The sequence below is a fragment of the Zalophus californianus genome, chromosome 8 (genome assembly GCF_009762305.2).
Source record: "Zalophus californianus isolate mZalCal1 chromosome 8, mZalCal1.pri.v2, whole genome shotgun sequence".
Classification (NCBI taxonomy): domain Eukaryota; kingdom Metazoa; phylum Chordata; class Mammalia; order Carnivora; family Otariidae; genus Zalophus; species Zalophus californianus.
In genome coordinates this window covers 54,187,787-54,203,684 of record NC_045602.1, presented here as the reverse complement: position 1 = coordinate 54,203,684, position 15,898 = coordinate 54,187,787, and the positions used below count along the sequence as shown (strand labels likewise).

Genomic DNA, 15,898 nt, shown 5'->3' with positions numbered 1-15,898 from the left:
GAGCAATTTTACCATTCAGCTAAAGGGAAAAAGTCATGATTATATTTAGAGAGTAGAAATAAAGTATTACAGTAACAAATTATAAAGACAGTGCAAGTTAAGAGCATGACACATTGAATGGGAAGTTTAAAAGATTAGTAGTTTTTTGGGGAAAGATTATATTCAAATGGAAGCAAGTTGTATTCGCTTATGTTTCATTTGTATTTTTCTGGTTCTTTTTCAGTGAATGTTTGTTGTGATTGTAAAGGTTTGATACAGCTATATATTTTTTTTTCTTATTTTCTTCTCTTTTTTAAAGATTTTCTTTTTTTAAAGTAATCTCTACGCCCAACATGGGGCTTGAATTCTCAGCCCCAAGATCAAGAGTCACATGCCCTTCTGACTGAGCTACCCAGGCGCGCCTGTATATTCCTTTTCTAATAGCTGTAGATGGTTTTAAAGTTACCAAATTACAGATATGGAAAATGGCATTTTTAATAACTTTAAAATGTGAATCTTAAAGTTTTAAAAATATACATATTGAATGAATCTTGTAGTTTCACACCTTTTTGCTTAAGTTTACATATTTCTTTTAAAACATATTCCATTTATTTTTAATATCTTTTTTCTGATTTGTCTTTGTAGGCAATGCCAAAGTCATGTTCTGCAATCTCATTAAGTAATGCAGAGGTGAATGATATGAAGGCTAATATACAGAGAAATGAAATCCCAATAGAGGAACTTGGGAAGGTTCCTGAACATAAAAGTATTGTGAAAGGAACACAAAGTAAAGAAGGCGAGGAGATGAGCTGTTCTGAGAGTCACTTGAGTGCCCAGGACAAGTCCTTCCATGAGGAGTCTCAAGGATCTCCTCCTGAGTCCAGCTCTGATCTCTCCAATCTTGAAACTTTGCCTGCAAAGGCAACTGCCTCAGTTGCACAAGGTTCTGAAGAAAACAAGGTCAGGAGGACATCTTGCATGTATGGGGCAAACTGCTACAGGTAAAACGAAATTACAGGTAGCGCAGAATTCCGTTATTACCCTAGCAGGTAGCTATGTAGCATATGTGTATTAAAAGCCTAGTAAAACGCATTGGCCTAGAGGTTAAGAGCTTTATTATGTTTCTACTTGTTTACACTTTCTCAGTATTCAGTCCTGCAAATCTTGCTAGAGGCTTTCCAGATACAGTGGGGGAATGAAATGTTTCATATGTAGACAAACTGATTAATGCAAGGACATGAACTAGGGAATCCAGACTTGAGAACTGAATCACCCAGACCTGAATGTTTCCTTATTTCATGTCTTATTTATATATTAGAAAGATGGCCTCATAAATAGTTGTAGTATATAATATAACTCTCAAGAGAATTGTTAAGTTGTGTTTAAGGCATCTTACTATACTTGTGCTTTTCCTTTATATTTTTCTAATTGTGCTTTTGAATCACCATGATGCTTTTATTTTGCTACCATGAGGGTTCTGTACCCACCAGATGTCATGAGCTTTATTTTTAACAATGTAACACATTGGTTCAATTTCTGGAATAATTAGATGTGTATCGCTTGGTTTCCTGCTCTATCTTATTAATTATTTTTTGTAGTATATCTAGAACTCTAGTATACCCTATTAATTATTTTTTCTGACAGTATATTTGCCACCCTCATAGGAAGAATCCTGTTCATTTCCAACACTTCAGTCACCCTGGTGATAGTGATTATGGAGGTGTACAAGTCATGTGTCAAGATGAGGCTGATGACCGACCTGAATGTCCCTATGGAGCATCCTGTTATAGGTATGTACGCCTGAAATGTTACGTTGTCCTCCTTTTCTCAGTCTCTGTTGTATATTCAGAAGAAATTGCAGGCAACTTCTCACTTCAAGCCTTTTAGGCCTTAAACTTCCATAGATAGTAGGTTTTCATTTTGTTATTACATAAGATTATAATGTTTCTTTTAGATAATTACAAACTGTTGAGTTAACCTTGTAAATGCCTGAAATTGTTCCTCATTTCTAACTTTCTAAAATGCAAATCAGTTAACTGAAAAGCTGTCGATGCTATCCCTTTTACATTCTACCCATACTCCTTAGTGTGACATAAATCAATTCAGGATGTTATCTCTGCTTTCCTCAACTCTTACCACTCTGCCATTCTTGCCAACACATGAAACTTGATCCTAAAAGAAGAGCGCCTTCTCCTTTTTCCTTTCATAGAATCTTTTGCCTGTCTGTATCAAGCACAGTAGAATTTATCCTACGAGATTGTGTTTGTTTCTTTACTGGAATGGCATCTCCTCTAGACAGTGAGTTTCTTGACAGCAAGGACTGTTTTATCCTTGTATCAGCAACTTTGTTCAATGAATGAATAAACTTGAAATAAATCAAACTACCAAGCAAAGAAGTGATTCCAATCTTAGAGAGCTTTAATTCCAGACAGCCATCTTTCTTAGATAAATTTGGAACAACTTACTGAACCTACTGGTCTATTTGAAGTTGTCACTATTTCTATGATTGCGGTTTTCAGTAAGAAGGCAGGATAATCTTCTGAGCTTGGAAAGAAAAATCGAAAAAAGAAAAAAGCCCTACCTTGTGCCAGAACACCTGTGAGGCCAGTTATCTCCCCACCAGTCCCTCTGTTTCTCTTTTGTTTGCCCTTCGATTGCCCTTGACACGGTTCTGTAGAAAGAGAGGTCAGAGAGAGACTGCCCTTCCTCGAAACATCCTGAATGCAGTCCTGCAAACAGTTCTGTCTCTTGTTTCTAGCAGCTGAGGTGCTTCTATACCTGGCTTGGCCTCCATACTCGGCTGAGCAGCAGGCCAACGGTTTCCAAACCTGGTCAACCATCGGAATCACAGCAGGGAGCAAAAAATAAAAGTGAGGGGGCACCTGGGTGGCTCAGTCGTTAAGTGTCTGCCTTCGGCTCAGGTCATGATCCCAGGGTGCTGGGATCGAGCCCCACATCCGGCTCCCTGCTCAGCAGGAAGCCTGCTTCTCCCTCTCCCACTCCCCCCTGCTTGTGTTCCCTCTCTCGCTGTGTCTCTCTCTGTCAAATAAATAAATTTTAAAAAATCTTTAAAAAAAAAATTATTTGAAAATTGCTATGTTTCATTCCAGCAAAACATCTTGTAGACTTAGGCATATACAGGTGACATATTCATGAAAAAGGGGCACTGCAGGCATTGGTAAAAGTATGAATTTTTAAAATTAATTTTATTGAGGTAAGGGTATCTATCTGGAGAAGGAAAATTAGAACCCTATTTCATACCATAGTCAAAAACTGGATTCCAGATGGATCGTAGAACTAAATGTGAAAGGAAAAAATCAATAAAGCTTTAAAGATATGTATAAGAATATTATTTCATGATCCCAGACTAGGAATTGTTTTTTAGGACAAGATATAAAAAGCAATAACTAATATGGAAAACATTTAATTATTTGACTACATTAAAATTAAGATTTTTTTATACATCAGTAGACACTATTTAAGAGAGTGAAGATAAACTACAGGGTGAGAAAAAAAAATTGCAACCACATAACTGACAGTAGGCATATATCCAGAATACAGAAAGAAGACTTACGAGTTGCTATTGGTTTTCTCTTAGTGACCTGTACAGAGGAAATGGTGAATTTCCTTAAGGTGAATAAACTTAAGAAAAAGTACTCAGTATCATTATTAATTAGGAAAATTTCGCACACATACACCCCCTTGAAGTAACTAATTCCTTGCTCCCGTTTATTCATTCATCAAATATTTTCCAAAGAATCTTCAAATGCCAAATACCAATGAAACAATGTTGAGTGAGATTACTTGTAGAACAAATGTGTGTGTCTCTCTCTCTCTATCTTTTTAAAATAAGACAGCCTTGGGGCACCTGGGTGGCTCAGTTGGTTAAGCGACTGCCTTCGGCTTAGGTCATGATCCTGGAGTCCAGGGATCGAGTCCCGCATCGGGCTCCCTGCTCGGCGGGGAGTCTGCTTCTCCCTCTGCCCCTCCCCCCTCTCATGTGCTCTCTCTCTCTCTCATTCTCTCTCTCAAATAAATAAATAAAATCCGTATCCCTTTAAAAAAATAAAATAAAATAAGACAGCCTTTCATAGCTCGTGGCACAATGGCCATGTACCTTTTCATTTTTAGGGAATATTTTAGGGAACTTTTGTAATGCAGAATTTTATACATCTACACAAGTGGGGTTAATGTAGAACAAGTTCCAATGAAGCCATAACTCATTTTCAAGTCTTGGCCAGTATTGTTTCATCTATACTTCCCTCTCTTCTACCTGCTACCTCTACGCCTAGATTATTTTGAAGTAAACCCTTGATATTGTATCTTTTCATCCCATTTTATTCATGGGTATCTTAGGGTATACTATTAAAAGATAAAGACTATAAAAATATGCTATGACACCCTTATTAAATAAATATCATTTAGATCCTGTCAGGCATCCCAATCCTCTTATAGTTGCATTTTCTTCCTTTCTTTCTCCCTTTCTCTTTTTCTTTCTGTCTTTCTTGCTTTCTTTTTCTTTCTTTCTTTCTTTCATTCTCTCTCTCTCTTTCTTCCTTTAAAATTTTTTTTTCTTTGAATTAGGATCCAGTTAAGGTCCATATATGGCAAAAGGTGGCCATGCTTCTTAAGTTATTTAATCAATAGGTTCCTCTTCTTTTTTTTTTTCTTGCAATATATTTGTTGAAGAAAGCAATCATTTGTTCCGAGGAGTGTCTGATTGTCTGGATTTTGCTAACTGCATTACCAAATTGTCATTCAGTATGTTCTACTGTATTTCCTAATAATTGGTAATTAGAACTAGAGACCTGATCAGATATCATTTCTAAAAATTGTAAAAGTTGTCTGGTCTTACAAATATCATGTCCCTCTTAGTCACTAAAATGCTTCTTGCTGTAAAGTCTACTTTGTCTAATATTTACAAATGTTTAGGGATTGCTCTAGATATACTGTTATTATTGATTTATAATTTAGTTTCATGTGGTCATATAACATTTTTTAGAATTTAAAATTTATTGAGATTTGGTTTTGGTCCAGCAGATGGTCTATTTTTGTTGGGACATGCTAGGTGCACTGAAACATATATTCTGTGATCTGGGGAATAAGGTTCTGTAAGTGTCAATTTGGGCAGGTAGTTTTAGTGTTGTTCATATATTTATTATCTTTGCTGATTTTTTTCTGTAGTTGTTCTATTAGTCACTGAGAAAACGATGTGAGACTCTCCACTGTAATTGTGGGTTTGTCTATTTTTTCTTTTAATTCTGTCAGTTTTTCTTAATGCACCAACTGTGGTCTTTCCTCAGTAGAAAAGCCTTAAAAATGGAAAACTCACTCAGAGCTGCTCCCTTTTTCCATGTGTGGACTCCCTTCTGGTTTCTGCCTGCTTTTGGTAGCTATCCATTTCCTTAAGATTATTGTTTTTATACTTTTAACAGAGTATAATTGTTTCCTGTGGGAGTTTTGGTCTGATACATCTCCTCTGTCATTACCAGAAGTAGAACTCCTATTTTGTGTGATATAATATAGCTGCTCCAGCTTCTGTTGGTTAGTGTTTGTGTGATAATATTTTTCATCCTTCTATTTTCAACCTCTGTCCTTATATTTAAAGCATGTCTCTTACATATGGCATATAATTGGTTCACTGGTTTTATTTATTTTATTTTATTTATTTTATTTATTTATTTGACAGAGACAGACACAGCCAAGAGAGGGAACACAAGCAGGGGGAGTGGGAGAGGGAGAAGCAGGCCTCCTGCAGAGCAGGGAGCCCGATGCGGGGCTCAATCCCAGGACCCTGGGATCATGAGCTGAGCTGAAGGCAGACGCTTAACACCTGAGTCACCCAGGCGCCCCATTGGTTTTATTTTTAATCCAGCCTGATAGTCTGCTTTTTCAATGGCTTGTTTAGTCAATTATATTTAATACAATTACTGATATTTTTAATTTTGCAATTTTGCTATTTGTTTTCTATTTGTCCCATATATTCCTTGTTCCTTTATTCTTTTTCTGACCTCTTTTGGATTGAGCAAATGATTTCATTCCATTTTTTTCTCCTCCATTAACTTTTTATTTATAAATTCTTTTTTTTCAGTAGTTATATTTGATTTTAATAGGCATCACTGACTTATTACAGTCTACCATACTGTGATTCTTTTACCACTTCTGAAACAGAACAGTAATCTTTCATCAGTTTAAGTCATTTACTTCCTCCTCTGCCCTTTATTGCTGTCATAATTTTTACCTTTACACATGTTAACTTGTAAGGCATTGCTATTTTCTTAAATTTTAAGCATCAGCATTCTCTTATATTTATTGACACATTTATCATTTTGGGTGGCCTTCTTTTATTTCTGAAGTTTTATCCTTTCATCTGGGATCATTTTCTTAGTCTTAGGAACTTCTTTTAGTATTTCGCTAGTGAAAATCTTGTGGGAAAGGATTCTTTCAGCTTTTATGTGTCTGAATATGTCCTGAATGATCGATTGCTTGATGGCTCTTTTCACTGGGTGTAGAATTCTAGCTTGGCATCTTTGTTTTTGTTTTTTTTTTTTTAATCACTCTAAAGACATTCTATTGACTCTTGCATCCATAGTTTCTGTTGAAAGTTACTTGTTTGTCTTATTGTTGCTTTGAAATTAACATGGCTTTCCTCTGGCCATTTTTAAGATTTTTATCATTGCTTTTTTTTTTTTTTTAAAGTAAACTCTACCCTCAACATGGGGCTCAAACTCATGACCCCAAGATTAAGAGTCTCATGTTCTACCAACTGAGCCAGCCAGGTGCCCCTCATTGCTTTTACTTTCAACAGTTTAACTAACATGTGTTTAGGTATGATTTTTTTTGACATTCATCCTGTTTGGGGTTCACTGAGCTTTTTTGCAGGTTGTTGTCTTTGTTAGTTTGAGGAGATTGCTTAGCTATTATCTCATCTCTCAGATATTGTTCCCCCCATTCTATGTCTTCCCTCATTCTTCTCGAATTAACCATGTTAAGTCTTTCAACTGTGTCCCATTTGTCTCTTATAAATTGTTTTATTCTTTCCATTCTTTTTTTTTTTTTTTTTGCCTCTGTGCTTCAGATTGGATATTTGCTCTTGCTTGTCTTAGAGCTCAGCAGTTCTCTCTTCTCATGGGTCTAGGCTGCTGATAAACCTATCCACAGATTTCATAATTTCAGGTATTGCATTTTGTGCATGTTATCTTCCATCAGTGAGCCCCACCCCCCCCCACCCTGTTTGGCAGATAGGGGGTAGTCATCTCTGTCCAGTCAGAGATTTGGATAAGTAATACCTATGTTGTTATTTTAATAAAACTCAGTCTGCTTTTGGTTTGTCCGTATTTCTTTGGCATGACTTGTCTTGACTTTTGACAGAAAAGCAGGTCTCTGTCTTCTTAGCTCTGAAACTTCCCTTTGGATATTAGGCTACCACCCATGCATCCTAAAATCTGGCAGATTTCTTGAGAGGAGACTAGTTCCGTGTTTGTTGCAGATCCTTTCTCCCTAGTGGGACTTCATCTCTGAAACACGACATGAATTAGAGATTTCATTCTACCATTTTGAAGTTTCAGACAGACCTTAAACCTCTCATACTTTCCAGGAACTCAGCAGATATTTCTTAGGACGAATCAGCCTTGTGTTTGGGGTTCTTTTAGTTTTCAGATTGTCATGACAACCCCATGAGACCATGAAAAGCTCTACAAGTTTCTCTTTCCTCAACTAGAGTTCCTCCAGATGGCTCAAATCTTATTCTTTAACCCGCACCAAGAATTGGCAAAGACCTCTAGGGAAGAAAACAACCAGTGATTGTCAGATAACCTAGGAAGGGCTTTTTCTCGGGAATTTTAGATAATCTAAAATTCTCATTGCTCCCACAGTTCTGTCATAAAAATAATTTTTACAGTTTATCAGGGTTTTTTTTGTAATTGTTAAGATATTGGCTTGCCATGATGTCCTATGTCCTTCCCAGAAGCAAAATCCAAATGTGCCTATTCTTGAGAAGAATGAATGTAAAATACAAAACCTTCCTAAGAATAATCAAATGTCAAATACTGTCAAAAATAATGTGAAAAATTGCTGCCTCCATGTTGTCAGTCTCTTCAAGAGAGGTCAGAGCAGTGAGTAGTCAAGAGAAATTACTCCAATGCCAGTGACCCACATATGCTAATAGAAACTTTTCAGATCTAGATCTAAATATATTTATATATACGTAGGGTGTATTTTTTTCATCTGTTGAGCTGCTTAGTGTCTTGGTTCAACTTGGAGATAAAAGCTGAAGATTTTTTCCCTTGTTAATTTTAATTACAGTTCAGAGAGACTCTTGGAGAACATTAGATATGATCGCTTACCCTCACTACTGTTTTACAAATAAAGGAGCGGGAACAAGAAAGGTTAATGAGTTGACTAAGACTCTAAAGCCAGTGAAATGAAAACCAACTCTCTTCCCTCCTCCATTCCAGCATTTCTCTGTGTCAGGGCCTGACTTCACCATTGTTATTCATGGCTGGCTGACTGGCTGGCTTCCTTCCTTCCTTCCTTCCTTCCTTCCTTTCTTTCTTTATTTTCTTGAGATTTTATTTATTTATTTGAGAGAGAGAGCACAAGCACAGAGGAGGGGCAGAGGGAGAGGGAGAAGCAGACTCCCCACTGAGCAGGGAGCCCGATGCAGGCCTCGATCCCAGGTCTGGAGATCATGACCTGAGCCAAAGGCAGATGCTTAACTGACTGAGCCACCCAGGTGCCCCTATTCATGGCTTTCTAAAGTATTAACAGTGTTTGTTTTTTATTCAAATGGAAAAATTTTGAGTTTTTTGGAGTTAAAAAAAAAAAAACCTCTAGGTAAGTTACTTTGATTGAAGAAATTGTGAATTTTTCAGATGATCAAAACAATAGAAGAAACCCTAGTTATGGAAGCATGATATATAGTTATATACTCTTTCTTCACACCTTATTATTATTATTTAGGCAAAAAACATGATCTAGTAGATGTCATTGATAATATAACATCACTTTAGTTTTAGCCATTTACTCTTTAACAATCTTGATTTGCAAGAATATGTCTTTTTTTTTTAAAAATATTTTATTTATTGAGAGAGGAAGAGAGAGCGAGTGTGAATGTGTGCACTATGCAAGTGGTGGGAGGGACGGAAGCAGACCCCCCGCTGAGCAGGGAGCCCACAGCGGGCTCCATCCCAGGATGCAAAATGGGTCAGAAGGTGGGAGACTTTTAGAGGATCAAGAATAAAGAACAGGAATAGAATGATCGAAAATACCTGATTAGCTGGGGCCACAGAGTCAACCTTATTTGAGGTGAGAAAAAACAAGGAAGTAAGTATAGAGCCCAGAGTTGGTATGGCATTTGGGGGTTGGCAGACTGGATATATTGTGTTTTTGGTCAAAGAGAGCATTTATAGGGACTTGAAAGTTATCTAAGTGTTGGTTTGCTGACATGGCACCCCAGGCAGGAGTGACTCCATCTTGGGACTAGATTTTTATTGCTACAGTGCTGGAATATAAGCCTACTGTATTAGAATGATAAAATGTTCTAATTTGGTTTACTTAAAAGCAAGTTTTAATGTAAATGCATGCTAGATTTTTCCTACAGCCACAGAAGAAAAATATTGAAGTCTCGCAGATCATAAAATAACCCACAAAAATCAGCCAGAGATTATTATATTTACAGAATTAAAAAACATATATATATTCTAAAAGTAGAGCCATGATAAGCCTGTTTTCCATGATGGTTGACACATTTGGAAGGGAGATGAAATTTATGGCTGAAACACTTTTTTTTGCTTTTTATCTTTGAAAATTTGTCTTCACGAAACAGGATAAGAATTATTCTCAAGTAAAAACAGTCTCTCAAGTGAAATACTGAGTTGGTTTTTCGTTTTTTGATTGTTTTTGCTTTTCAGTTTTACCTTCTAATCCCTTAAATGTGTGTAATTCAGTTTCTCTTTTTGAAATACATAGGTGATCTCAACTGTGTACAATATACCAAATAATCTCAGTTTTATACTATGTCAGCTGCCTAATTTATATGATACTGTATTTCCAAGTATTGCTGTCTATGGTCAAAGTTTTTATCATGATAGAGCAAGTATGAAAATACCAAAGTACACATATATGGATATATTTCATTTTCAGCCATTCAGAAAAACAGATATGAATCACATTTTAAATGCATACTATAGTAAAAATAAAGATCCCTAAAGCCCATATAAGAGGTTGATGTTTAAAAAAGATATTTAACTATTAAATTTTATTCTTTTCTAGACTACAGGCATTACTAAAATTTTCTGACATTATACTTTTTAAACCTCACAAATCAACCTGATAAAATGGTAATATGAAAGAACTAGTTAATGTTGTCATTTTAAGTATCTTGCCCATTAATAAATCTGATTTATTCCTTTTGTGCTGTACACTATAGTCTGTCAGAAGACTTGCTCAGTTTAATGTGTTTGATTAGCTTAAGATACTTGTCTGAATTTGAGCATTAGATACTTAATGTCTAATATAACTCAGTGCTTGTTGTGCCTGCTTCTGACCCATTCACTTTCTCTGGTGTGTAATAGGATTTTATGCAGTGCGTTACTCCTGTTCTTGTTTGTTAAATTAGGCTCTAACTTTAGAATACGTATACACTAAAATGAATGAAATCCATCTTCAACCAGTTTAGTGTAAAAATGTAAAGTCAAACTCACATACATTTGCCTTGGACTTAAAAACTTAAGGCAGGTATGTATTATGCAAATGAAAATGTTGGTGCCTTGATGTTTTTTGGTAGCCAATGACCTCCTTTTTACTTTTTTAATTATAATACCTTCTAAGAGGGATGACGTAAGGAAGTGTATTAGTTATCAACTGTAAGTGCTCTCACTGTAATGAATCTGCAGCATGATCGGTGTAGTTGAAAGAACACAGTGTTTTGCAACAAGCATAATTCATTTTTTAAAAAGTATATTTGATAGTAAATTCATTATCTTTTGTTATTTGCTGATCCAAATTTATAGCTATGATCTAAAATTTTTTTGCTATTTCCTGTTTTTAATTTATCTATATTTTTTATTTAGAGAGAGTGCATGTGCATGTGCACATGAGGCGGAGGGGGGGGTTGGGGGAGAAGGAGATGGAGAAAGAGAATCTCAAGCAGGCTCCACACCCAGCTTGGAGCCCGACATGGGGCTCGATCTCAGGACCCTGAGATCATAACCTGAGTCAGTTGCTCAATCAACTGAGCCACCCAGGCACCTCTCCTCTTTTTTGAAAAGTGTTCCAAATTGTAATATTATCTTAATTGATCATATGTGCAGATGTATACTTCAGACCAGAAGATACTGATTTTTGGGAGCTGCTTCATAAAAATTAAGAATGTGTGTTTAACGTAAATCCATATTATTTTATGTGAGGCAAAATAAATAGGTTTTAATAGGGAAACTCTAGTTGTCTGGTAGTTGAGATTCCCAGAATCAATCATGTGAGGCCATCAGTCATTTTTTTAAAAAGATTTATTTATTTATTTATTTATTTATTTATTTATCAGAGACAGAGCAAGAGAGCAAGTGAGCACAAGCAGGGGAAGTGGCAGGCAGAGAAGCAGGGAGCAGGGAGCCTGGAGCCCGATGTGGGGCTCAATCCCAGGACCCTGGGATCATGACCTGAGCCTAAGGCAGCCGCTTAACCAACTGAGCCACCCAGGCGTCTCAATTATTTTATTTATAGTTAAGAATAATCAAAGTTGTTAGAACCTTAATCCATTTTTATAGGATATGCATATAGAGGAAGTAACCTATCATTGTCTGCCATGCTTGCAGTTCTTTAATCATGTATAAGAATATCATCTTGGAAAAAATATCTTAGACTACATACACAGGCTTAGCTATGTAGTTTTACATAAGACTTGGCTATAATTTTTTTTAAACTTCATTTAGAAATAGTAGTAATGACATCAATTATGTTTATGTAGCCTTGAAAAAATGTATTGGAATGTCTTGTGGATTTGTTTTTCTTACTCCTTTATTTGAATATGCACCTATTTTCATAATGAGAAATTTGATTTTTTTTGTTACGTTTAGTATTAATTGCATGTATATATAAGAATTTTCAGAGGTCTTTTGGCATGGGTAGTAAAGGTAATGATGTTCAATTAACAAATTGGCTACTTTCTATTATCTTATGCTGGTTTACTCATTTTATTATTTAATAAAGACCATATTTACTATCTCTTTTTCCTCTAAATTTTGGGACTTAGGTATTTGATAACATAGGATTCGCACTTTTGCTTTAGGTTTTAAAATAGATGTTGACTTTCAAAAATGCAAGATATTTTGGAATGAAAACAAAAATATAGTATGATCACTTATTTACTGAGCAAATATTGAGCATCCAACATGCTAGTAGTCATTATTACAGAAGCTGATGTAAAATAGTATTTCAGGTTCATTTAAAATTTTGGGTATTAAGTGACTTAATTAAGTTACTTTGGGTATTAAGTTACTTCTTTGAAAGTAAACAAAAATAAAAAGTATGATTCTGTTCTTGTTACCATTGCCTAGTTAATCTTTAGGTAGCTATTTATGGTGGAGTTAATGTATTTTTTAAGTCAGTGGACTTGGGTTCTAGATGGTTGTACCAACTCTGTAGCATAACTTTGCTTGTCATTTTATTTTCCTGGGCTTCAATTCCTCATGAAAACATGGGAAACTCAGAGGTTGGGTCATTTCTGTTCCAGTGTCCTACACTGAGTAATGGCAATATCCAGAGCGGAGAGCAATTTATTCATGTCCATAAAGCCAGACTGGTCATATTCCTGGTCTGTTCTTCCTTAGCCTTCTTTGCTACCTCCTCTTCTTTTTCCCTACCTGTAATTTATCACTGAGCCACAGGGCTCAGTTCCCTGAGTGAGACCCTTCTCCATATTTGTTCTTACTCCTGATGGCATCTGATTCAATTAAATGGCTCCAGACTTGTACACTTGGTTGTAAAACAGGTAGTTCAAACTTATTACATCTGAAATAGAACTCTGGATTTTTATCATGAAAACAACTCTTTCCCAAGTGTTCTCCATCTGTGTAAATGACTTCACCATTCACACAGTGTTTAGGCCCCAAACCTAGAAACAGCCTTGATTTTTCTCTTTTCTTCACATCACTCACTCAGTCCATCAGTGGTTCTTGCCATTTCATCCTTGAAAATATATTAGGACCCTGAGCACTTCTTTCTTCCCCTACCTCTACCATTGCAGTCATAACCACCACCTCTTACCTCTGAAGTACTGCAGTAGCTTCTTAACTGATAAACCTTGTTTCTCCTCTTGCCCTCCTGTGGCTCATTTTCCATAAGCAACCAGAATAATTCTCTAAAATTAAGTCATATCATGTTTTCTTTTTTTTTTTTTAAAGATTTATTTATTTATTTATTTGAGAGAGAGAGAATGAGAGACAGAGAGCATGAGAGGGAGGAGGGTCAGAGGGAGAAGCAGACTCCCCACTGAGCAGGGAGCCCTATGCGGGACTCGATCCCTGGACTCCAGGATCATGACCTGAGCCGAAGGCAGTTGCTCAACCAACTGAGCCACCCAGGCACCCTCATATCATGTTTTCTTAATCAAAATCTCCCAATACTTTCCCACAAAACTCTTTACCATAGCTTACAAGTCCTTCTCTGACTTCATTTCCTACTGTTTGCTTTCTCACTCATTCTCTTTGAGCTTTACAGATCTATGTGTTTTTCCAAATACCCTAGCTTGTTTCCTACCTCAGGGCCTTAGCAAATTTATAGACATTGTACAGACACTCTTCCTGCAGTGTTCTTCTTCAGATATGTATTTATTCCAATATCAATATCATTAAAATCAGAATTTTTTTTGAAAATGTATATTTTAAAATACAATGGCTCCTGAAACCCTGGCATGGTTATGGGTGTATAGTTTTATGTTTAGAAACCAAAAATTACCATTAATAATTAATAGTAATGCAAAAAAAAAAAACATAACAACTCAGAAAGGATTTTGAGGCCTGCTAAGTTACAGAAAATGCCATTTGTGAAAAAGATGGATGTAAATCTTTTATGAATGAACTCTGAGTAAGTATTTCCATTCAGTATTAGGAAAAAGTCCTGGGTGGAATTTGGCATTATCCTTGAAAGCTATTTCAAATGCTCATATGCCCCCAAAGAGCTGTACAAAACTGCCACTTAGCCTTAACCTAGGGTTATATGAAAAAGACATTGTGCCTTGTTATGAAATGACTGATTTTTGCAACTGAGATATGCACAGGTGAATGTTAGAAGATATTCCACAGGGATGCCTGAGTGGCTCAGTTAAGCGTTTGCCTTGGGCTCAGGTCATGATCCCGAGGTCCTGGGATCAAGTCCCGCATGGGGCTCCCTGCTCAGCAGGGAGTCTGCTTCTCTGCCTGCCGCTCCCCCTGCTTGTGTGTGTGTTCTCTCTCTCTGACAAATAAAAAAATCTTAAAAAAAAAAGAAAATATTCCATAAATATGTGAAGTATGATGGGGAAAATATTCAGTCATAATAATACGTATTATTAAAAACAAAATTCAGCTATTTAGTATTAATTGGAAAGTACTTTTTCCCCATATTTTATTATTTAATAGACTTAAATTTTTTTTTTATTTTTTAAAGCACTTCTTTTTTTTTTTTTAAGATTTTATTTATTTATTTGCCAGAGAGAGAGAGAGAGAGAGAGAGAGAGTGAGAGCACAAGCAGGGGGAGCGGCAGGCAGAGGGAGAAGCAGGCCTCCTGCTGAGCAGGGAGCCTCATGTGGGACTTAATCCCAGGACCCGGGATCATGACCTGAGCCGAAGGCAGACGCTTAACCGACTGAGCCACCCAGGTGTCCCTAGACTTATAAAAAATTTTAAGTCCACATGCACTTTTTAATTGGCAATTACTTTTACTGGCACACAGAGTTTCCAAACATTGGCTATCTCAAAGTAAAATTAATTTCTTTTTCTTTAAAAATAGCTGACACGTGGAATATACTTAATAGCCTACAAGTGTTTATACATATTACTTCATTTAACCTTTGGAACAGCCCTGTGTGAGCTAAGCAATATTATCCCTGCTTTACAGATAAGTAAATGGTGACTTGGTTTATAGGACTTTGCCTGAATCACACAACCAGTAAAAGGTATAGTTCGAATTCCTAATCAGCCCTTCTGATCCTGAAACCTGAGCCCCTTCCATAGCAATGCCAGTGATCCAAAGTTCAGCCAGCCAGATGAGAACAGATCAAGACACAGTGGCATCTATCTCTTAAGCATTTGTGAAGGACTGTGTGTTCCTGTGTTCCTTGCATGATTGACTGACTAGAGCTAAGTGTCTAGTGATGCTGACCAGTCAGTATCTCAGGAACCTAATTGCAGTGGAGTCTGCTTAATATGATTGCTACATTTTCATTTTTTTCTGGGGAAGTAACATGAATTGTTAATGGCAGGAAATTCTAACATGTTTTAGTGTTAGGTTTGCATAAAAAGATTCAGTGAGTACTTTGATTATTAACTTTGTAAGTGTGAATACAAAGCAGTTTCAGCACATTGACATTCTTTTCAACCTAATGAGAATAGGCATTCTCTGGCATATTTCCAGTAGAAAAACTGCCTTTCAAAGGATAGGGTTCTGAAAACATCAGGATCCATGGATTAGGATTACTATAAAAATATTAAATATTAACATGAACTCAGAAACACTTATTACCAGTCTAGAAATTACTAGAAACTGCTTTTTGTGCTCCAACCAATGAGAATTTTAAACTTCAGTTTGTATTGTGTCAATACAATATTGGCAATATTCTGTCAAGTTCCTTTTAACAGTTATTTTAAGAAATAATAGTAAAGTTCGCAAAAACAAGTTTCTTTTTTTCTTATTAAATAGGAAAATATAGAATATTCCATCATT

At 36.2% G+C, this 15,898-nt stretch overlaps 1 protein-coding gene across 2 annotated transcripts in view; it reads left to right on the top strand.

Annotated features, from left to right (window-relative positions):
- APLF (aprataxin and PNKP like factor) overlaps positions 1-15,898 on the top strand; it is an 88,107-nt gene that overhangs the window by 56,749 nt on the left and 15,460 nt on the right. For both annotated transcript variants that reach the window (XM_027623754.1, XM_027623753.1), the window contains 2 exons: positions 625-980; positions 1,644-1,769. In XM_027623754.1, coding sequence (XP_027479555.1) covers positions 625-980; positions 1,644-1,769 — 482 coding nt within the window. The remainder of the gene's footprint in view (positions 1-624; positions 981-1,643; positions 1,770-15,898) is intronic.